The 24,719-nt window shown below is 42.3% G+C and overlaps 1 protein-coding gene across 8 annotated transcripts in view; it reads left to right on the top strand.

Annotated features, from left to right (window-relative positions):
• Window positions 1-24,719, top strand: part of mtr (5-methyltetrahydrofolate-homocysteine methyltransferase) — an 81,252-nt gene that overhangs the window by 33,689 nt on the left and 22,844 nt on the right. For 7 of the 8 annotated variants that reach the window (XM_061705279.1, XM_061705280.1, XM_061705278.1 and 4 more), the window contains 13 exons: window positions 161-222; window positions 8,736-8,803; window positions 10,609-10,688; window positions 12,752-12,864; window positions 14,461-14,601; window positions 14,914-15,099; window positions 15,444-15,623; window positions 16,901-17,017; window positions 20,208-20,348; window positions 20,433-20,522; window positions 21,108-21,260; window positions 22,132-22,239; window positions 22,409-22,509. In XM_061705279.1, the coding sequence (XP_061561263.1) occupies window positions 161-222; window positions 8,736-8,803; window positions 10,609-10,688; window positions 12,752-12,864; window positions 14,461-14,601; window positions 14,914-15,099; window positions 15,444-15,623; window positions 16,901-17,017; window positions 20,208-20,348; window positions 20,433-20,522; window positions 21,108-21,260; window positions 22,132-22,239; window positions 22,409-22,509 (1,540 nt within the window). The remainder of the gene's footprint in view (window positions 1-160; window positions 223-8,735; window positions 8,804-10,608; window positions 10,689-12,751; window positions 12,865-14,460; window positions 14,602-14,913; window positions 15,100-15,443; window positions 15,624-16,900; window positions 17,018-20,207; window positions 20,349-20,432; window positions 20,523-21,107; window positions 21,261-22,131; window positions 22,240-22,408; window positions 22,510-24,719) is intronic. The other variant, XM_061705286.1, reaches the window with a different exon arrangement.

The following is a 24,719-nucleotide window of genomic DNA, read 5'->3' as shown; positions in this document are numbered from 1 at the left end:
ACACATTGATAATACAAACGATGAAGAAAAAAATACTTTACAAGTTCATGCTTTTTTTTCTTCTGCCCTTTTCTGAAGAATACTGAATAGCAAATATGGTCATGTATTATATGTATGCGCGTAGGCATCTTTGCTTAATGCTGTTGCGATTTTATTTTAGGTCTCCCCAACACGTTTGGAGCTTATGATGAAAGTCCATCACTCACAGCCTCCAATTTAAAGGTAATCCTAAATTATTTTTATTTTTAGATTTAGTGTGTAACCGTACATTGTATTCCATCACGTTACTGAGTTTGCTGTTTTAAAACCGCTCGCAAGATTTCAATATAGCCTCACTTGACCAGCCCTCCACCCTCGAGTCTCTGACCACTCGCCAGAGGTTTTTCATCAGCTCGGTCTGTATTTAATGAGTGAATACCTCTAACGTTCAATGCTCCAGTCACGCAAAGGCCGCTGAGGCCTCTTCCGCATAAATGACGTCACTATATGCGAGACGACAGTATTTGTGCCGTTTTCAAGGTGTGTGCAATAACCCGCTTCAATTGGATAGGACTGATACAGCTTGTAGTGACGCACGCCCAAACCAGCACAGAAGTCCCATTTGACATGTGCTGGGGGTACATCGGTACACTTAAGCACCAAAACTGGGTCAAGACTGCCGACTCGCAGAGTGGGCAGAGAGATACACGAACTCCGCGGACATCTCGGGTGGATCAGACGTAAAGAATTGCTTTCATAAATGTGAAGACTGGACATCAAATGCTCTGAATCATTGTAGAAAGCAGTTTATTGAACGTGTCGTTATTATTGGCCCATTTTTATTCACTGTGCCCCGAAAAAGTATTGGCCCCCTTTTCAAATTCTTATATTTTTGCATAGTTTCCCCGCTTTAATGTTTTAAGATCATCAAATAAGTATAAATAGCAGACATATACCCAAGTGAACGTAAAATGCTTTTTTAAAAATGGTGATTACATTCAGGGGAAAAAAAAAAACTATTCAAAGTTACCTGGCCCTGTGTGACAAAAAGTAATACCCCCCCCCCCACCCCCCCTTGTTAAATCATGAATTGTGGCAATCACGATCTTTTGTTATATTTCACTGATCACACCAAGGCCTGATTACCTCCAGACCTGTTCAATCAAGTTATCACTTAAACAGAGTCTGTCCCAACAAAATCAAGGAGGACAAAAGATCTAAATAAGCTGCAACAAAATGACACGATCCAAAGAAATTCCAGAACAGTTGAGAAATAATGTAATTGACATCTACCAGTCTGGAAAGGGTTACAAAAGCCATTTCTAAAGCTTCCGGATTTCAGGGCCATAGGGCCATATGGAAGAAGATTATCCTCACATGGGGAAAACATGGAACAGTGGTGAACCTTCGCAGAAGTGGCCGGCCTACATAGATTACCCCAAAAGAACAGCAATAACTCATCCAGGAGGCCACCGAGGAACTTAGGACAACTTCTCAAGAACTGCAGGCCTCCCTTGCCTCGGGGTCAGTGTTCATGACACAACAATCAGGAAGAGACAAAAATGGCATCCATGGCAGCTTTCCAAGGCCAAAACCACTGCTGATCAAAAAGAACATAAAAACAGGCCTTACTTTTGCAAAAAAAAAAAAAAAAGACATCTGAATGATGACCAAGACTTTTGGGGGACTATTATATGGACTGACGAGATGAAAGTTCAGCTTTTTGGAAGGTGTGTGTCTCGTAAACACTCTCGTGTAAATGTAGCAGAGCATTTCACAAAAAGAACATCATACCAACAGTCAAACATGGTGGCGGTAGTGGGATGGTCTTGGGCTGCTTTTCTCCTTCAGGTCCTGGATGGTCCTGGACAACTTGCTGTGATTGATGGAACCATAAATTTAACACAGAATCCTGAAGGACAATGTTCATCCATCAGTTTGTGACCTCAAGCTGAAGTGCACTTGGGTTCTGCAGCAGGATAACAATCCAAAGCACATTAGCAAGTCAGCTTCTGAGTGGCTTAAAAGAACAAAATAAAGGTTTTGGAGTGGCCTAGTCCGAGTCCAGACTTAAATCCAATTGAAATGCAGTGAATATGACAATATTCAATATGTCATACAATATGAAGAAATGAAAATGAAAATATCAGATGTGAAAGACTCATTGCCAGGTAGAGAAAATGCTTAATTTCAGTTGTTGCTGCTGAGGATGGCCCAACCAGTTATCAGGTTTAGGGGGCCATTCGTTTTTTACCAGGTAACTTTGAATATTATTTTTTCATTACTAAATAAAATCACCATTTAAAAACAGCATTTTAAACTGGCACTAAACAGGCCCAAAAATGTCATGTAAGTTTGACACCACAGAGAAGAGTAATGTTAACAAGCCTGCCAAATTTGAATTAACATTTTTTTTTTAATATATAAAATCAGGCTTCAAAAGATAATTGATCGATATAATAATAGAATAATAAGGGCCACCACTCAGACGCTGTGGGTTTTGTCGAATGGATGCACCAAAAGGAATCAAACATACTGAGAGGGTGATAGCTTATACGATGTAAAATCAAATTAGGAGGCTCAACTTCAAAATTGAATGGTTATTGTGGACTATAATCATAAAAATAAGCACACAAGTCAGTTTACCCTCGTTGTTGGTGACATAATGTAACAGACGAACACAGCACGTGACGACAGTGAGAGCAAGGATGAATCATGCGAACTCACGCGGCGAGTAGAATGGCTTACAGTTCAAAAACAGCGACTCCGAATGCGGGCTGCAGTGAGTGTGTGCCGAGCTCCGTGACGTCCGAACACCATTTTTCGTTGATATAGAAGCATATCCCGTTGTTTTCCCCGATAACTCCGTGATACGATCTGCTCGGTGAAGGTGAAAACCCGGAAGCATGACGGCACCATCGGGTAAGGCCTCACAAAGCCAGGTCTCCGTAAAGCACATGCCTGCGGAATGTCCGAAGTCTTTACTGGTCTTTAACAGAAGATGATTGTTCGGTATGGAGCGTACATTCGCGAGGTGGATCGACGGGAACGCCAATCTGTATCCTCTCTTGCGGAGTTTCACCTGGATGCCGGCTCGCTTCCCCCTGTCGCGTCGCCTCCGCCTCCATGCACCGAAAACCGCCGACGCCGCTCCGGTGAGTGACTCAGGGGGAAATAAATGAGCGGATTTGCGAAATTTGGTGATAGAAAGTCCGGAATAGCCTCCTTGATGGTTAGCAAGTCTCCCTTTGTGTAAGTGAGTCGTGTAATTTCTCCAAAGACGAACGAAAAACACAAAAACAAAAACAATACTAGAGAGCGCGTAACCGAGGCGACCACACTGGTAGGCGCCATCTTGACTATGACAGGAAAATCTCAGGAGTTGGTTGACATGATGATTAGGAGAAAGGTTGATATATTGTGTGTCCAGGAGACCAGGTGGATAGGCAGTAAGGCTAGAAGTTTCAGGGCAGGGTTTAAATTATTTTACCATAGTGTGGTAAAATAATTTGTTATTTTCAAACAAGTGCAGTGGTCCAGAAGACTGGACCACTGCAGCCAAGGTGATCAGAGAGGCAGGCAGGAGAGTACTTGGTGTATCTTCTGGCAGGAAAGGAGAGAAGGAGACTTGGTGGTGGAACCTCACAGTACAGGAAATCATACAAGGAAAAAGGTTAGCTAAGAAGAAGTGGGACACTGAGAGGACTGAGGAGAGGTGAAAGGAAAACATGGAGATGTGATGTCGGGCGAAGGTGGGGGTGGTAAAGGCCAAACAAGAGGCCTATGATGACATGTATGCCAGGTTGGACACTAAAGAAGGAGAAAAGGATCGATACAGGCTGGCCAGACAGAGGGATAGAGATGGGAAGGATGTGCAGCAGGTTAGGGTGATTAAGGATAGAGATGGAAATATGTTGACTGGTGCCAGCAGTGTGCTAGATAGATGGAAAGAATACTTCAAGGAGTTGATGAATGAGGAAAATGAGAGAGAAGGGAGAGTAGAAGAGGCAAGTGTGGTGGACCAGGAAGTGGCAATGATTAGTAAGGGGGAGGTTAGAAAGGATTAAAGAGGATGAAAAATGGAAAGGCAGTTGGTCCTGATGACATTCCTGTGGAGGTCTGAAAGCATCTAGGAGAGGTGGTTGTGGAGTTTTTGACCGGCTTGTTCAATAGAATTCTAGCGCGTGAGAAGAGGCCTGAGGAATGGAGGAAAAGTGAGCTGGTGTTCATTTTTAAGAACAAGGGTGATGTGCAGAGCTGTGGGAACTATAGAGGAATAAAGTGGATGAGTCACACAATGAAGTTATGGGAAAGAGTAGTGGAGGCTAGACTCAGGACAGAAGTGAGTATTTGCGAGCAACAGTATGGTTTCATGCCTAGAAAGAGTACCACAGATGCATGTTTGCAGATGACATTGTGATCTGCAGTGAAAGCCGGGATCAGGTGGAGGAACAGTTAGAAAGCTGGAGGCATGCACTGGAAAGCAGAGGAATGAAGATGAGCCAAAGTAAAACAGAATATATGTGCACGAATGAGATGAGTGGTGGGGGAAGAGTGAGGCTACAGGGAGAAGCGATAGCAAGCGTCGAGGACTTTAAATACTTGGGGTCAACCGTCCAGCGCCATGGTGAGTGTGGTCAGGAAGTGAAGAAACGGGTCCAAGCAGGTTGAAACGGGTGGAGGAAGGTGTTATGTGACAGAAGAGTCTCGTCTAGGATGAAGGGCAAAGGTTATAAAACAGTGGTGAGGCCAGCCATAATGCACGGATTAGAGATAGTGGCACTGAAGAGACAACAGGAAGCAGAGCTGGAGGTGGCGGAAATGAAGATGTTGAGGTTCGCTTTAGGAGTGACCAGGTTGGATAAAATTAGAAATGAGCTCGTCAGACGGACAGCCAAGGTTCGATGTTTTGGAGACAAAGATAGATAGAGCAGACTTTGATGGTTTGGACACGCCCAGAGGAGAAATGGTGAGTATATTGGTAGAAGGAGGGTGACGATGGGGCTGCCAGGCAAGAGAGCTCGAGGAAGACCAAAGAGAAGGTTGATGGATGTCGTGAGGGAAGACATGATGGCAGTTGGTGTTCGAGAGGAGGATGCAGGAGATAGGCTTCCATGGAAAACGATGATGCGCTGTGGTGACCCCTAAAGGGACACCCCAAAGGAAAAGAAGATTAGGCGGCACGGTAGCCGACTGGTGAGAGCGTCTGCCTCACTGTTCTGAGCACCGGGGTTCAATCCCCGGGCCCGCCTGTGTGGAGTTTGCATGTTCTCCCCGTGCCTGCTTGGATGTTCTCGAGGCACTCTGGTTTCCTCCCACATCCCAAAAACATGCATGGTAGGTTAATTGATGACTATAAATTGCTCGACCGTGTGAATGTGAGTGCGATTGGTTGTTTGTTTATGTGTGCCCTGCGATTGGCTGGCAACCAGTTCAGGGTGTACCCCGCCTCCTGCCTGATGATAGCTGGGATAGGCTCCAGCACTCCTGCGACCCTTGTGAGGATAAGCGGCTCAGTAAATGGATGTATGGTTGGATATTGTTATTATTTGTTGTGTCTTTTGTAGCACCGTGGGCTCTTGAGTAGTTTCAATCCTCTGTATGTGTTAGTCATACTGAATCAGAATCAGAATCATCTTTATTTGCCAAGTATGTCCAAAACACACAAGGAATTTGTCTCCGGTCGTTGGAGCCGCTCTAGTACAACAGACAGTCAATTTACAGAACACTTTGGAGACATAAAGACATTGACAAAAAACAATTGTGCAAAAAGATGCAGAGTCCTCTAGCACTTAGAGCAGTTTGAATGACTAATATTGCAATAGTCCGGTGCAATGACCATTGTGCAAAGGGCGCCGAGACTTCAAGGAGCGGATGCGTTTTAAAGTGACGAGTAGTGCGATCATCTGGGACAATGTTGGTTGTGCAAATGTTACAGATACTCCTCAATCCGTGTGCAAATGGAGCAGATGCTACTCTGGCATGAGTGGCCAGTATATGCAAATAGTGCAGCATGGCGAGACAACTACAGTGAGTGCACGAGTCAAACATAATTGGCGAGTTCGTTGTCACATTTTGCCAGCTTGTTGTAATGGAATTATAGGTTAGGTGTTTAAGAAGTTGATCCCAAGAGGGAAGAAGCTGTTGGAATGTCTACTAGTTCTAGTTTGCATTGATCGGTAGCGCCTACCTGAGGGAAGGAGCTGGAAGAGCCGGTGACCGGGGTGCGGAGGGTCCGAGAGGATTTTGCACGCCCTTGTTTTAGTTCTGGCAGCGTGCAAGTCCTCAATGGTGGGTAGGGGGGTACCGACAATCCTTTCAGCAGTTTTGATTGTCCGTTGCAGTCGGAGTTTGTACTTTTTTGTAGCAGCACCAAACCAGACCGTGATGGAAGAACACAGGACTGATTCGATGACCGCTGTGTCGAACTGACAATAAAAGCACCTTGTACCATGTCCTGTTTTGTGGCGACATGAGAAAAGCTACGGTTGAAGAGCCGCCACCGTCATATAGTATGTCGGAAGAAAAAGCTTTTGATAACTTTTAATGTCCCAGGTGTGAGTCGATTTTTGTAGCTTTAGGTACCGTACCACGAATGAGACTTTTATGAAGTTTAGGCATTTTTGGTTTCGTGGCAAAATGTGGAATGAAAGGTTTGAAGCCCTGCCCCCATCGTCGGATTAATGGTTCGTCGGATTAAAAAAACTCCTGAAAACGTTTAATGCCCCATGTCTTGAAATGTTACAGACCAAGTTTGAAGCGAATCGGATGAAAGCTGTAGGAGGAGTTCGTAAAAGTATAAACCCTGAAAAAAAATGTGAACATTTGGCACTTTTGTCCTTCAGAAGGTCAGGCGAAAAAGTTCATCAAAGAGCTATTTGTGGTTCGTCACACCTACAAAATTGCAATCGCTACCTATATCCTAAACTCAAAAGAAACTGACAGATCAATTCTGATTCTCAATTAAAATCAATTCTAAAACTAAGAAACCACAGTGGAAGCTTAAAAACTCTACTTTGACCTACTACCTTTTGAAGGTACCCTTTTGGAAACTTTACAGGTGTCACACTTTTGCGAACTTGTCCTACAGATTTCAGCAAAACAACAGAAGATGCATGTTTACAGACTTTATTCAACAAAGGGAGCACGCTGACGTGAATAGACGACTATAAACCGAAAGTGACGTGGCAGAAGGTCAACGTGAAAACCATCTCGCGGGCGGTACTTAAATAAGGACGGTGGACGGGGAGCCACAGGAGGAAAACACTCAAGCTAAGAGAACAAACTACACAAGGAAGAGAAACAAGAACAGAAAAATACGGTAGTACTTACGAGAAAAACAGCAGACGAAAATAGCTACTGGCGGGACGAAATGTACGTGGGAATGCGGGGGCAATTTGCAGCTCTGACTTCATCGCGCCAATACTCCACTGTATCCACTTTTGTGACATCTTTGTTTGTTGGTGTGCCGTGAGATTTGTGCCACCTAGCTTGCTAGGCTACATATCGTTTTGTTGCCTGCTGCGAGCCGTATCGGTTTAAAACTATGGGAACATACCTCAAGCAAGCCTTAAACGAATGTCCTTTCCTGAGCACCGGTGACCACCAACACACGTTTTTCCCCATTTTGTTTGTTATAATACAGTCGGCGCGATCCACTCTTGTTGTCATCGCCCCGGTAACGAGTGTATCCGGTCGCATTTGACAAGATATTCAGATATTTACAGTACGACGTCAAAAGACACGCGACAAGGCTAAAAATAAACTAGCTTTTGGATTCAAATATACTGTTCACGATGGTGACGCGGAGTAAATGTCTTTTGCGTGGCCGATCTATGACATCATTGATCGGATCGGCGAATTATGACATTAAAGCCGATCAGCACAAAATGCTAAATATCGGCCGATACTGATCAGGCCAATCGGATCGGTGTTTGGTCTGAAAATCCGAAAATGCCTAAACTTCCTAAAAGTCTAATTTGTGGTACGTTTCACCGAGAGCTACAGAAATCGACTCACACGACGACCCCAGACGTACAGAAACTTCAAAGAGATGTCCAAACGACCGCCTGGGGGCCATTTGTGGCCCTTACTTCATCATGCCAATACCCCAACCTGCCAGAGACCTCAACCAACCGCCTGCGAGCCATTTGCGGGCCATCCCCATTTTTGTGTGGCCAGCATTTTCTCTATATAATCTTTGAAAAGGTTTTGCTGTATAGATCTTGTTTCTCTTTTCTCGTCAGTGTGAAGGCAACGCCTTGTTTACATTTAGAAGCAACAGCTTTCATGTATTGTTGTATTTTACTGGCACTGTCTGCCCAAATGTGGATATTTCATCTCACTTATAACTTGAGAAAACACCATGCAGTAAATTGCATACACGCACACATACACACAACAATATCAGAATTTGCACATTCACATTTTATTTCGTAATTTTTTTTTAATTGGTCATGCTGTGGTTAAAAAAAAAAGATACTCACTATTTACTCAGCACCTGAGTCATTTTTTCACTGTGTACTTTTTACACTTCAGTAATTTTTGGGAGGACTACTTTTTACTTGAGTCACATTTTTGTCAAGTAACAATAATATTACTTGAGTACAATATTTGTCTACTCTATCCACCTCCTGAGCGGACATCCTGTATTGTCATCTTTCTAACAATACTGATCTGCGCTTCAAATGAAATGTACCACATTTTTAGTTCGACAGCCAAATTCCTGATGTTTTTGCTCCAATGTCTGCCTTCAGGACTTTGCAGTGGACGGACTCGTGAATATTGTAGGAGGCTGTTGCGGCACGACTCCAGCACACATAAGGTGAGCATGATTTGTCTAATTTGATTTAGTTTCAGGCGTAGTCTTTGACAACATCCTACATGTCTCTAACCTAACCCTTGTCCCCTTCTCCAATACATTCATGCTATTGAATATTTAAGTCAATGTTTTTTTTTCAGCTTTTCTTTTTCTTAAATGAATGAAACAAGTGCAAACGTGCTCAAAATACAAAAATAAATCAATACAAATGTTCAGGATTTTAACCCTTAAAATAGAAGTTTAATTACTGACTTATTTATAACAAAAATATATATATATATATATATATATATATAAATTTAATTTCGTTATTTATTTGAAATAAAAGAAAACAAAAAAACAGGCAAATAAAACATTGTTTTCCATATAATAAATAAAGGGATAGGGCTTGGTTGGTGATGTCCTGGATATGTCAAAGAGTAGCAACCACATTTAGCATTACATTTGTATGTCATTTACGCCCCCTGGACAACTTATTGGTCCAATAACTGGTCCAATAAAAATCGATATTTTTTTGTTTTAACCCTTAACCCTCTGGAGTCAAGGGTCGGATTGGCTACTTTTTTATATTTCACCTGAAAGAAATGATTTACCTTGTCATGTTTGGTGTCACCCCCCCCCCCCCCCCCCCCCCCCAGCACAACCTCACATGTGATTGTACAATTATTTATATTTTGACATACTATAGTAAGACTTTGCACCCAAAATCACACGGGAAAAAAGTGACATTGTTCATTGTGAAAAACACACGCATGTAGAACGAACATTAGTTGCGTCATAAATTTTGCACCAAAAATAAAAACGACCACACGAGACAAAATAGAACAGAAGATTTTTTTGTCGTCGATGGTGATGGTGATAGTCAAGTCGACGTCGATTAGTTGATGACGTCATTATTTGTGCTAATATTGTTTGTAATATTGTCTGCCTTAAGGCCTCTTTATACTTTGTATACGGTATATGGTTGAAGGTCCGCAAAACGGAGGTCTCAGCGTGGGTGAATCTTACAGCGAGGTCATCACAAAGCAGTTATGTGATCTAGATGCACGGGCACGCCAATTGACTCCCGAGGGTCAATCAACTTCAGCCCTGATCAAAATGATCATATAGTGACTTGCCTGATGATGTAAATCTCATCAGTCAGACCTGTGCACCTGTTGAACGGTATTGTGGCCCACTCCTAGTGAGCAAACTGTCACGTTTTAAGGGGGCCTTCTCCGGACTGCATATTTCAGCTCTTTCCCCAAGTGTTCAGTTCGTTGAAATCAGGACTTATAGTTTTTGCATATTTATCCTGTTGGAGCGCCCATGGCCTGCGACTGAGAGTAGGACAAAGGGCAGCACATTTTCATTTCAGAATACCTCGATAGTCCTGATTTTGTTGTACCCCGCACAGGTTCAAAGCACCCTGTGCCAGAGCCAACAAAGTAGCCCCTGAACATAAATAACCAAGACGGTTACGGAAAACAATATTTGATGTACACTGTCCTTTTCTTTGTATGCTTAAGTTTTTGCGAAAAAACACATAAACTGATGTGACTCGCCAAATAGTTCGTATATGGTCTCATCTGTCCAAAGTACATGCTCCCAGAAGCTTTGCTGCATGTCAGGATGCATTTTTTGGCCAATTCCAATCATGTCAGATTCAAGATTTCCGGTGATCATTATGTTGTGTTTTTCTTTTTATTTAAAGGAAGGTTATCAACAGTTTTATCCTATACCAGCACAAGTGTGATAGTTGAGTAAAATACCAATGATTACATTTTGTTCCTAATTGTTTGTTACTCTCATCCTCCGTCATCACACAGAGCTATAGCAGAAGCAGTCCAACACTGCCAACCGAGAGTTCCTGTGGAGGACATTTTTCAAGACTACTTGCTGCTCTCAGGTAACCCGGCTACTTGCTAGGTGGACGCATCTCTGGAACTACGGGAACTTCGTTTCACATTCACGTAAAGTGACACCGATTCTCCCACTATACTGAGGTCTGTGTGGCCAAGGCAACGCTATTTTAAATGTTAGTGTTTTATTTTTGAAAACTGGAAAACTTTTCTGCACTGTGAGAGAACTCTGGATGGTCACTTAGTAGTAGTGCAGGTATGTAATGTGAGATTTCTGATTTCCGTTGAAATGTAGCGGGCCGTTATTCCACGGAGGGGTTCGTCAGCCGAGACGCGTCGCGAGGAGAAGGGTGGAGGGGGATTCCGTCGCGGACGAGTTGCGAGTTGCAGCCTTCGTCTGCCACAGTTGAAAGCCCTTCGCTGTTGCGCGGGACCTTCGCGGTGTACTCTAACCGCTGTCAGACTGGCGTGGGGGCTGCTACCTCGCAATGCAACACACGTGGGGCCAGGTGGCAGAGACATCTCAACCCGAATCACACCAAACACATTGCACTTCAGGGAAGATGTATTTTTTTTCGAGTTGTGGGCATAATTTGATGGCTCAAAGCACGCTATACTGGTAGAACTGGGCTATGTTTTTTTTAATTATGACTGAGGAAGTGGCAATTCTGCCGGAAGGCCACTGCATGGAATAAGGGCGCTTGATGTTTATATAGTGAGGGATGGATAATATGTGGCTAAACCTCTTGACGTAACAAATGTAGTTTTTAGCCCCGCCTAGAAAATCAGGAACATTTAGCAGGTGAAAAAGAGTTCCAAGCCATATCTCAACAATTCAGTACTATATTGTTCTCACTCTTTGCACATCTTTTCAGCACTTCAAACCTATTTAATGTATTAGAAACAAAACAAGAATTTACTTTTGAGGCACTTTAATCATTGGTCAACAGTTGCCATATTTGGCCCAAAAAAATCATCTGACTTGTCACTGCTGCCAAATACTCAGCGTTGTAACGTATCACCTACTTGGTAGCATTACAAAACATTTAAGGGTCATTTTCGTATAATTGGATCAATAACGGTATGGCAAGGCCTAATGTATTTCCTTTGGAAAATCAATGAATTTTACTGAAATGAGTATTTGAATTATTGGCAGTTGTTAGCCATCAAAAGGTAATATAAATATTTTTTTCTCCTATTGCTTAATATTCATTTTCCTTGCAAACCAACACAAATGCATCTGAGGGTCTTCAGACGTGCTTTTTTTGGTTTCTTTTCCAAATGCTCCTTCTTTGTTACTCCACGTGTCTTTTCCGTCAATGGCACTGGAGAGAGACTCATGTTGTTACAATACACCAGATGGATCGGTGAGATGAAATGCCAGGATGAAGCAGCCATTTTGTTATCGCCCAATAGCGGACGGCAAAATAATGATGTTATTTCCAAGATTATTTCTGAGATATAAATGAATGTCAATTTGTGAAAGTCGATTGCATGTCTTTACCGTAATTACGATTGTATTAAGACAAAGCTTTGATGGGTTTAATGAGTAGTTAGAATCGTTTTTGCAACTTGTATCCACAGAGTTTGAATGGCAACACATAAATTGTGCAACTCACACAATTTTTATGAAGCTGTTGATGTCTTTCTTTACCATTATGCACTTGTCTTTACAGTTATAAAAAGAAGTGTATTTCAAAGGGCCGCCACCATTTGCTCTGTCCTCAAGGATTGCCTTTACTATGAAAGCCTAATATTTTAAATCATCAATAACTTTTTGAAAATAACACAATGAGCATAGCTGTCTCAGCATTGGAGACATTTACCCATATAAAAACCAAGGCAACATAAAAGAAATAATCCTAAATTAGAATTCCTTTTTTTTCTCATTGATCAAATGATATGAAAATGACCCTTTTAGATAGAGATATAGAATACATTATTTAATCTGATATTGATTTATATTTTAAAAATGCATTTGTCTCTGATGTCCAAGGCATAAACTGTTTCGCTGTGGAAATCATTTTTAATCCATTTTCTAGTTTTATTTCCTTTTTATTGAGAAAAAAAAACGTTTTTTTTTTTTTTTGGTGTATCTCCTTGATTCTAGGTTTGGAGTCATTCAAGATAGGCCCTTACACCAACTTTGTAAACATTGGCGAGCGCTGCAATGTGTCCGGGTCACGCAAATTTGCCAAGATGATTATGGCTGGGAACTATGAGGTGAGACAGAGGCCAAATCGCATTTCTTTATTTGCAACCTCCTCGATCCTCTCTCCTCTTTACATGTGAACTCCTCCCACCAGCGATCTCGTTCAGGAGATGAGTATAACAAAAGACGAGGGAGGAGCGAGGAATGAGGAGGGACAAATGTTGGGAGAAATGAGACATTCCCTCCTCGATTATGTCATTTCATGGAGATGTCAATTAAAGATGACATCGCAGCATGTCACTGACATGTCACGAATCAATCATCTCCCTGTCTGAATTATTACTATCACAACACATGCCCACTTTAAGCCCCACCCCAAGATCATTCACGGGGTCTCCCAAGGGTCTGTGATAGGCCCAAAACTATTCATATTGTATATCAATGAAATCTATTCCAAAGTGTTCTATTTGCCGATGACACAACACTATACTGTTCTGGAGGAACTCTCGGAACAGCTTCTGACTACTGTAGAAAGTGAATTATATACATTAAAAAAAAAACGTTTTGACACGAACAAGTTATCAATGAATTGAAACAAAACAAAGTCAAACATAGTCAAATTCAAAACAGCACAAATAACGCACAGACCTTGGCAATTATTTTCAACTGGGGGCCCCGTGACAAATCTGATCCTGTAATGGAGGGCTGGACCAACAAAAACTTATTTTTTATTTTTATTTTTATTTTCTTATTATTATTTTTCTTTCATTGTAAAAAAAAAAAAAAACCAAAAAGAACAACCTAACACTAACTAATGTATTTTGATTAACTGTCACATCTAATCAGAAGAATAAGGATATCCTCTAAATATTTAGATTTATGAATTGCAGTTTAGATCAAAAAGGAAAACAATGCAAAAGAATATGCAGTTCAAAATAACAATCATTGCACCACTGTTTCACATTATTAACATTTTTTTTCATCTTCCGAAATACTGAGAGGTGTTTGCAGCATATTAAAGATAAGTGATCAACATTATCCAAAAAGAAAGCAATATGTGGTTTTAAAGTTTCTGAAAGCGTTTCCAAAACATTGCCCCAGTATTTAGTTCGGAAAATCAGGTGTGCAAAAAAAAAAAAAAAGCAACAAGTGGTTTTAACGTTTTCAGTGTTTTCAGAACATGAAGCGAGAAAAATCCGGTCTGTCGTAGCAGCATCACTTGTTTGACATCCACAGTGAGATTTTGACGGGGGGGGGGGGGGGGGGCTGTAAAATGCCTAGGTCAGAAGTACACAATAGCCTCCTTTGGCACAGTACTCAGAAGCTGTTCGAAATCAGAGAGAGTTGTTATAGCCTGAGTGCCTTTCAAAAAAAAATTCAAGACGAGAACAAATATAAAAGCAAATGTCTCGATTCGAGGCGTTCATTTATGGGGCAGTTATGAAACAGGATTGAAGAGCTGTGAATCGCTTGGTGTTTTCAATAAGTTAAAAAATGTGAAGACTGTGTACTTTTCTGACTCGAGGGATTCATCCTGTAGATTTTTCATGCTAAAACCGAACAGAAAGCAATGGTGTTGCGAAAGGGGTTGTAAACATTCTCTGAAATAATATAGGACATCATACAACAAACGAACCGGAATGTATTTCCGTTTTTTTCATTTGCAGGACGCTTTAAGCGTTGCGAAGGCGCAGGTGGAGATGGGGGCCCAAGTCCTCGATGTCAACATGGATGAGGGGATGCTGGAAGGTCCGACAGCCATGGCTCGATTTTGCAATAGTATCGCTTCTGAGCCAGACATTGCACGGGTAAAGAAGTATCGAAATGTTTTACAGTTCATTTATAATTTGAAGCAGAAATATACAGAAACAAGATGCAGAAATGCTATATTAAACATTCCCTGTACAGTATTCATCATCAGTATATATACTGTAAGAAAAGTCTGACCCCGAAAACAAATCATTCTCATTATTTGCCAGTGATAAAACTGGTGTGTGTGTATGTGTGTTTATGTGCATATTTGTGGGTGGTCCTGGTTCTGCTAATCCGGGAGTCCCTCTGCTGTCTTCAACAATCCTGTTCTGTTGCCTTTTTCAACTGTCTCCCCCCCCATCCCACAGGTTCCTCTGTGTATTGACTCATCTAACTTCGCAGTGATTGAATCCGGATTGAAATGCTGCCAGGGCAAATGTATCGTCAACAGCATAAGTTTGAAGGAAGGCGAGCAGGAGTTTCTGCTGAGAGCAGCAACCGTGAAGCGCTACGGCGCTGCTGTGGTGGTGATGGCCTTTGACGAGGAAGGCCAGGTGAGAGGACAAAATGGCATGGCGCATTAATACAGGGAAGACAGTTTTGGATCATTGTGCGTTGACATTTCTTACAAACGCTGTCCTTGACATAACCTTAACCTTCAACCAAAAAACCTTGACAAATGTCTCCCAAATGAAGTGGTCCTCAGCAAATGAAGGAGTAGTATTTCGCACAATATAATCCTTCTCCAACTTTGTTGAATGAATACCACCCTACAAAGTATTTACCTCTCCAATTTCCATAGCCAGGGTACCACTAGTGTTACTCAGAGCACACATGGCCCCGGAACTCAGCTGCCACACTCAATGCAAGACGACTCACCGTGTGCCGTTCTCACCAGGCAACAGATACAGCCCGCAAAGTGGATATCTGTACCCGAGCTTATAACCTATTGGTTAGCAAAATCGGGTTTAATCCCAATGACATCATCTTTGACCCGAATATCCTGACTATTGGCACCGGCATGGAGGAACACAACGACTACGCCGTCAACTTCATCTGGGCCACGAAACGTATTAAGGTATGACGCACTCGGAATCAAGCGTTATTGCCCTTTTTTCAGCCAACAGAATATTCAGCAGAATGAAATAGTTTGTATGGACCGTCGTATGCCAGCCTGGATGATTGTACTCCAGTCCAAATGATGGTGCATTTTTCTCATTTTTATGTCACCCAGCGAATTCTCCGTTGAATTACCGTCCGTGGCTCTGGAGGGCCACTCCATAACGTTAATCGTCTCTGGAACTCGTGCGTTTGAGGTCGCTGCCTTGTTAAAACGCCCATTTCCTGTTCGGCACAGGGCAATGTGACGTCTTCATATTCTGATATACAGTAATCCCTCACTATATTGTGGCATTTTTTTTTTTTTTTTTTTTTTTAATTGGTCAGTGTAGTGCAGTTACCCACATGCACAAGGACATCAAACACCGGACACTCTTATGTTTTCTAAGATTATCCTATAAGGTTATTATTAGGGGGCGGCACTGTGATGGACCGGTTAATATCCGCCTCACAGTTGTGGTCCCGGGTTCAAATCCTGCCTTCCTGTATGGAGTGTGCTGGAACCTATCCCAGCTATCTGTGAGCGAGAGGCGGGGTACACCCTGAACTGGTCGCCAGCCAATCGCAGGGCACATACAGTATACAGTGGGTACGGAAAGTTTTCAGACCCCCTTCAAATTTTCACTCTTTGTTATATTGCAGCCATTTGTTAAAATCATTTCAGTTCATTCTCAATGAGCCTACCGTGCCTGTTTTGGGGATGTGGGAGCAACCCGGAGTGCCCGGAGAAAACCCATGCAGGCACGGTGAGAACATCCAAACTCCACACAGACAAGGCCGGATTTGAACCCAGTGTCTCCCCCCCCCCAGGGGAGGGGAGAGAGAGAGGGCGCGATGGCACAAAAGCGACACCCAGGCTTCAACGATAGTAAACTGGTGGCACCCAGGTCCTCAGAACTGTGAGGCAGTCGTCCAGTTTCCCTCCGGTACCGAACCCCGGTATTCAAATAAATGATTAAAGACCGCAGTATCGATAAGCTCTTACACTTCACGATTGCAATAACATATCACATGTTGGCACTGGGTGGCATGTACGGAAATTAGAAATTGACTTGATATAAGAATTGTATAACAATTGGGTCACTCCTTCGCAGATTACGCTTGAACCAAACTGACTGAGCTGTCAAGTGTGGGCATGCGTTAGGCGTTTATTTCGGTTCTCCATGACCACCCGCACAGTGTACCGAGTGAGAATAACAGATCATACATATTGTGTATATTTGTGTATGTGTGTAGGAGACATTGCCAAGAGCCAGGGTGAGTGGAGGTCTCTCCAACCTGTCTTTCTCGTTCAGGGGAATGGAGGCCATCCGAGAAGCTATGCATGGAGCATTTCTCTATCATGCTATTAAGGTAAATACTGGTCCCTAACAGCTAATGTGAAAGAAAGGTGGGAAACATCAGTAAGTTATCTGTTTGGGTATTTTTTGTTCTATTGGATTACAATTAGGACATGTATTTCTAGGATTTACTAAAATGATAGTTTACTCAAGTATAGGGCTAGTGTATTGTGTATTCAGGATTTTTTTTAAAAAAGCGGTTTGATAACATCAACATCTTTTGCAGGGGTGCGCAATTAATTTTCCAAAGGGGCCAAGTGAGAAACTGGAACGGTTGTCGAGGGCCACGCCATCCTAACCTTAATTGTTTTCAACATGAATGCAAAGCGGATTTACATGTAGCGCATTTACTACCCAAGGAAACTCAATGTGCTTTACATGATTAAACGTATTTAAAACTTAAGACAAAAAAAACAAAAGAGCTTGAAAACATTTAGAAACAAAGAGAAAAAATTTTTTTTACACACAGTTACTGAGTACTTGAGCTCAAACGTAACTCAGTTGCTTTACTGATCACTTGATTTCAAAAGTAACCAAGTTATGAAAAAGTAACTTTTTAGTTAGTTTCAGCAGCTGCCAAGTGGCAAGAATATCACTTATCCACAGTACAAAAAAAGCATTAACTTAACCGTACCCATTACTTGGTAATGTATGCCACACAAATTACAGAATGATGTCATTGACATGAACCAATAGCTTAAATATTAGTGTAATTGAAGCCACATTAAATGAGCAACTTAGTGCAGACTTGACATGCCGACACAGTCCAGTAAGTACTTAAACTGCGCGCGTGTGGATTTGTGTGTGCGCGCGGACGTAAACGTTAAAAGTGAGTGCCGGTTTGATCAGTCCGGAAAATAGTCGAACAGTTCAAGGACAATGTTCCTCAACGTACAATTGCAAGGAATTTAGGGATTTCATCATCTACGCTCCATATCATCATGAAAAGGTTCAGAGAAGCTGGAGAAATCACTGCATGGAAGCAGCAAGGCCCAAAACAACATTGAATGCCCGTGACCTTCGATCCCTCAGGCGGCACGTTATCAAAAACCGACATTAATGCGTAAAGGATATCATCACATGGGCTCAGGAACACTGCAGAAAACCAATGTCAGTAAATACAGGTGGTAGACTTTGCAAAAAGGATGCAAATGGCTGTAGTGAACACTTTTTTCCAGAAGAGGCAGGAAAATAGGGTGACCTACAAGAGCGGAGGTAGAAGCACGCAGGTGGATTACATCTTGTGCAGACGATGTCATCTGAAGGAGGTTACCGACTGTAAGGTAGTGGTAGGGGAGAGTGTGGCCAGACAGCATAGGATGGTGGTGTGTAAGATGACTCTCTGGTGGTGGGGAGGAAGATTAGGAAGACAAAGGCAGAGAAGAAGACAGGACGAGTGTTGTGCAGCTTTTCGGGAAGAGGTGAGACAGGCTCTCGGTGGACAGGCGGAGCTTCCAGAAGACTGGACCACTGTAGCCAATGTGATCAGAGAGGCAGGCAGGAGAGTACTTGGTGTATCTTCTGGCAGGAAAGGAGAGAAGGAGACTTGCTGGTGGAACCTCACAGTACAGGAACTCATACCGGGAAAAGGGTTAGCTAAGAAGAAGTGGGACACTGTGAGGACCGAGGAGAGGCGAAAGGAATACATTGTGATCCGACATAGGGCAAAGGTAGAGGTGGCAAAGGCCAAACAAGAGGCATATGATGACATGTATGCCAGGTTGGACGCTAAAGAAGGAGAAAAGGATCTATACAGGCTGGCCAGACAGAGGGATAGAGATGCGAAGGATGTGCAGCAGGTTAGGGTGATTAAGGATAGAGATGGAAATATATTGACTGGTGCCAGTAGTGTGCTAGATAGATGGAAAGAATACTTCGAGGAGTTGATGAATGAGGAAAATGAGAGAGCAGGGAGAGTCGAAGAGGCAAGTGCGGTGGACCAGGAAGTGGCAATGATTAGTAAGGGGGAAGTTAGAAAGGATTAAAAATGGAAAGGCAGTTGGTCCTGATGACATTCCTGTGGAGGTATATGGAAGCATCTAGGAGCGGTGACTGGAGTTTTTGACCAGTTCAATAGAATTCTCGTGCGTAAGAATGGAGGAGAAGTGTGCTGGTGCCCATTTTTAAGAACAAGGGTGATGTGCAGAGCTGTGGGAACGATAGAGCAATAAAGTTGATGAGCCACATAATGAAGTTATGGGAAAGAGTAGTGGAGGCTAGACTCAGGACAGAAGTGAGTGTTGGATCGGCTGACAGATGAGGTTAGACTGAGATCCCTGTGGACCATGATGCTTGCAGATGACATTGTGATCTGCAGTGAAAGCAGGGAGCAGGTGGAGGAACAGTTAGAAAGATGGAGGCATGCACTGAAAAGCAGAGGAATGAAGATTAGCCGAAGTAAGACAGACTATATGTGCATGAATGAGAGGGGTGGTGGGGGGAAGAGTGAGGCTACAGGGAGAAGAGATAGCAAGGGTGGAGGACTTTAAATACTTGGGGTCAACAATCCAGAGCAATGGTGAGTGTGGTCAGGGAGTGAAGAAACGGGTCCAAGCAGGTTGGAACGGGTGGAGGAAGGTGTCAGGTGTGTTATGTGACAGAAGAGTCTCTGCTAGGTTGAAGGGCAAAGGCCAGCCATGATGTACGGATTAGAGACGGTGGCACTGAAGAGACAGCAGGAAGCAGAGCTGGAGATGGCGGAAATGAAGATGTTGAGGTTGGCTCTCGGAGTGACCAGGTTGGATCAAATTAGAAATGAGCTCATCAGATGGACAGCCAAGGTTTGATGTTTTGGAGACAAAGTTAGAGAGAGCAGACTTGGAGGGTTTGGACACATCCAGAGGAGAAATAGTGAGTATATGAGTAGAAGGGTGATGAGGATGGAGCTGCCAGGCAAGAGAAGTGCCTCAGGAAAGGAAAGTCTGGGCTTCCCAGCTAAAGCTGCTGCCCCTACGACCCATCCCTAGATAAAGGGAAGAAGATGGATGGATGGAATATGTCTTCCAGTTGTGGTATAAAGTCCAATACATTTTTCAATAAAAGTACAACTCTATTTAACTGGTCTGTGGAACCACCTCAAAAATCAGATTTTTTCAAAAACATTTTTGAAAGTGGCACCATAATGAAACGACACTTAGAATTACTTTTTAAAAGTAATTTGCACAACACCGGTGTGTGTGTGGTAATGCTCAGTGTTTTCTCAGGATGGCATGGATATGGCTATCGTGAATGCTGGGAATCTGCCTGTGTATGATGATATTGACAAAGAACTGCTATTACTGTGTGAAAACCTGATCTGGAACAAAGACGTTGATGCTACAGAGAAACTTCTGGTCTATGCGCAAGTACATTCACACAGAAAAAGTATATGATCTTCCTGTTACTTCCCTTATGGGTCATATTGTGTCCTTGTCACTCATTGTTGACAGAACAACGTGAAGGAAGGGAAAAAAGTGGTTCAGACCGACAAGTGGAGAGAAAAAAGTTTGGAAGAGAGGCTGGTGTATGCCCTCATTAAGGTAAGGCTTCGTTTTTTTCTTGACCATAAATTTCATCACATGATATATAATTGCTCAGTGTGTTGGTTTCAAAATTTCAAAGTGGCCCTTGAATCCTTAGATTTGTCTGTATGCGGGCATAGTAGGAAAACGTTTGGACACCCCTGTAGTTTGGACTGACTGACTGTCCTGGGAGAGGGTATAAGGCTTTGCCCAAGAGAGGAGCTTCATTTAAGTCTGCCGTTGCCACAAATTTGCTCCGAAGTTGCCCAGCATCCAGGTTTCTCCATAGAATGCCTTGCCAGAATGTGAAAAACATGACAGACCTTGATCAGAATGTGAGAAACGCGAGGTACCCCATCGAATGTGATGGGCAGGGAGGGAACCTTCTGGACTGCGTAGTAGACTGTGGACCAAACTCGTAGTATGCCTTTGAACGCCTGGGACTCACCAGCCACTCCCTCTCCATGAATCCATGGATGCCATGTTAGTTGCAAGACATGTCAGACAGAAGTCAATGTCAATGAGTAAAATAAATACATTCAGTTGTTGTCTTCATTTTGTTATTTTCTTCTGTCTTACATGGACCTGGCTTGCTGATGTCAGGGAATACAAACCTATGTGGTACAGGATGTGGAAGAATGTCGGACACATGCCGATCACTACACCCGCCCCATTCATATAATTGAGGGTCCTTTGATGAATGGCATGAAGGTGGTCGGAGAGCTGTTTGGTGCGGGCAAGATGTTCCTCCCACAGGTAGGATAACCCACATTGTGACTCTTGCTGTCTAGCTTATGTTTAGCCACACAGCATGGTCTCAGAGAATAGCTGTCAGGGGCAGTAAGTCCCTAAAGGTCCATAAAGGACACCAGAACCAACTTCAGGGGGGAAAAAATTGTAACCACTTGTGTGTGTGTATAATTGTCATACCGTATATCTACGATACAATCCTATGTAACCTATCCAACACAGTTGGCAGCTGCTTTGTAGTTTCGATTCTATGATTGGAAGTCCTGTATTTTTTTCCTCTGCTTTTATAGTGCCCAATGTTTACATCTTGAGAAAATCCTTTATATTTTCTTTCTTCAGAATGTGGCTCTGGCTTGCTGCATTCATGGAATTCTTTCTGTTGCGCTACCATATTTTTTCCCTGTGCTTTTAAAGTGCCCGTGTTTACGTCTCGGTTAAATCCATTTTCATTTCTCCCTGGTCCTTTCGTGGTCGCCTCGACTACAAAGGATGTTGATCTGGCTTGCTGCATTCAAGGCCAGTGTTTCTTTGTGCGCCAATTTAGTAAAAATTGGAATTATGTGACATAAGATTACACAATTGTTGTATAGGAGATGAATGTCTGCCAGAGGGGAAAAGATGCTATCACTGACTTTCATTAGGGTGTAATGCGTCCGATATTAACAAGGTTTTAAAAGAGACAGATGTATATATATGTAATTTTTTTTGTACACAATTTAAACAGTTCTTGTGTCTTAAGTACATGCATACAAGCAAAAGTACATTTCAAACATGTGCCCTTTAAGGATTGCTCACTGTTCTTGAAACAACGTGATTACTCTTCTCTCGCCATTAACGTTGTTTTAATATTCCACTGAATCTCGTTCTGTGTTTCCAGGTCATTAAGTCAGCTCGCGTTATGAAGAAGGCAGTGGGCCATCTCATTCCTTTCATGGAGAAAGAGAGGAAAGAGAAGATAGCTTTGTCTGGATCAACTGAAGACATAGTTAGTATTAACTCAATATTTTGTTCACTGGATTCATCGCTGTCCGTCTGCCACTGGTGCCATCAAGGTGCCAAAACCTTGTCAAAGGTTTACAGGTCGTCAAAGGTCATCAATGTGTTTTCTTTCTTTTTGCTGGACCTTTTCTGATCCCCCCCCCCTTTGTTTGCAGAATCCTTATCAAGGCACTGTCATTCTCGCTACAGTGAAAGGTGATGTCCACGATATTGGCAAGAACATTGTAGGTGTCGTCCTGGGTTGCAACAACTTCAGGTAAAACTGTTTTTTACTGATATGATACAATTCATGTAAAAAGTACAATATTTTACAGAAGGATTTTGTATGGCAGAGAACGAAAGGTGCAGAAGGTAAATATAAAAGATAAAAACAACCAACTAACATTATAAGCAACGGTAAGAAAGACTACTACAAGCAGAAGATAATAAAAACAATGAGATGGCAGTAAACAATACAGTTTACTGAAGTATTTTGTTGTGAAACTATAATATGCATGAAGTAACAAATAGCTTCAATCCATTCTTTGTAAATGTACACAGGTGGGCAGAATTGTTGGTACCCCTCTGTTATTTAAAGAAAAACCTGCAATGGTCACTGACATAATTGGAAACTGACAAAAGTATTAATAAATACATTACTGAAAATGACCCGAGGAAAATCAGACATTGCTTTTGTTATTGTGGTTCAACAGAATCATTTAGAAAAAGAAACGAATGAAACAGGCCTGGGAACGATTGATGCCCTCCGCAGAAAAGATTGGAAATAATTTGACCATGAGGACATAAACTAAGGTGTGTCCTCTGATTAGCATCACAAGTGTCTTCCAACTTGTAATCATTCAGTCTGCCTACTTAAAGAGTGACATGGTGTGTCACCCAGAACATGGAACACTGACAAATGGTAACCAAGGACTCCAGAATGACTTAGAAAGAATCGAAAGGTGACCAAGGAGGACGCCATTGTTGAAAACAAATCGTAAAACAAAGCGAGACTGGAAGTTCCAACAATTCATACTTAAAAACCACACAGCTTCTGGGAGAATATCATTTGGACAGATATGACAAAACTGGAGCTTTTTGAAAAGGCACGTCAACATCTCTATTTTCACAGATGCAAAAATGAAGCATACTAAGAAAAGAACACTGTCCCTGTTGTCCAACATGGAGGAGGCTTGGTTCTGCTCTGGGGGTGCTTTGTTACATCTGGCGCAAGGTGTCTTGAATCTGTCCAGGGTACAAAGAATCTCAAGGCATTCTGGAGAGATTTGTGCTCCTTAATGTCGGAACGCTTTGTCTTAGTCACAGGCCAATGACCAAAAACACACAGGTAATAACACCCAATAGTAGCTAAGAGTAAAAGACTGTTCTGAAGTAGATCCCGTCTACGATCCCCGATCTAAATCCTATTGAACATCTGCGGAGGCAGCTGTAACATGTCGTCTGGAGAAGGCATCCTTTAACTTGAGCAATTGGCTCAAAAGGAGAGGGCCAAAATAACCTGTTGACAGGTGCAGACGTCTCTTTGACAGTTACAGAAATGGTTATTTCAGTGATTGCCTCAAAATGTTGTGCAACAAAATATTAGGTTAAGGGGACCATCATTTTTGTCCAGGCCTGTTTTATTAGTTTGTTTGTTTGTTTTAAATGGTTAAACTACAATTGAAAAGCATAGTCTTATTGTCATTGATTACTTTTTAGTACATTTTTATCTACTATTGCTTTTTTCAGTGTCGAGTTATTGTGGTTATGATGATGATTGTGGGTTTTACGTTCGGAACTATTTTTTTAAATGTATTTAACATTTATCCGGATAAGACAATTGAGAACAGATCCTTATTTGCAGTGCCGACCTGGTTGCAGACAGCGGAGTAAAACAAAGCTTACAAACATCATTGTACACTTAATACTATGTGAGTCCCGGGAAGCACATGTTATGGGAACAATGAGTCCTAACCGGGGAACAATGAGTCCCTGCAACTTATCGTCACCGAATACAGATACAGTAATCCTATGCTATATCACAGTTCTTGCTTCGCGGTCCCGCTGTATTGCAGATTTGTATTATAATAATTGTAATTACAATTGTAATTATAATTGTTTCTCTTTTTTTATACTGTTTGTACAATATTGTTGTGTTATCAATTGCTCTTGCGCTCTCTCAATATTTTATGTGTTTTAAGAACAATTAACTTTCAATTCTAATTCTAAAATAATGAACATTGACATTGTAATGCTTCTCCTTGAGCTGTCACCTTATCGTGGTGGAGGGGTTTGCGTGTCCCAATGATCCTCGGAGCTCGGTTGTCTGGGGCTTTAAGCCCCTGGCAGGGTCACCCATGGCAAACAGGTCCTAGGTGAGGGACCAGACATAGCACAGCTCCAAAAACCCTTATGATGTTTAAGAGGATGTTTTCCCTTGCCCAGACGCAGGTCACCGGGGCACCCTCTGGAGCCAGGCCTGTAGGT

This window comes from Phycodurus eques, chromosome 19 (assembly GCF_024500275.1).
Source record: "Phycodurus eques isolate BA_2022a chromosome 19, UOR_Pequ_1.1, whole genome shotgun sequence".
NCBI classification, from domain to species: domain Eukaryota; kingdom Metazoa; phylum Chordata; class Actinopteri; order Syngnathiformes; family Syngnathidae; genus Phycodurus; species Phycodurus eques.
Note: the sequence above shows the minus strand (reverse complement) of the source record. Positions and strands in the feature narration are given on the sequence as shown.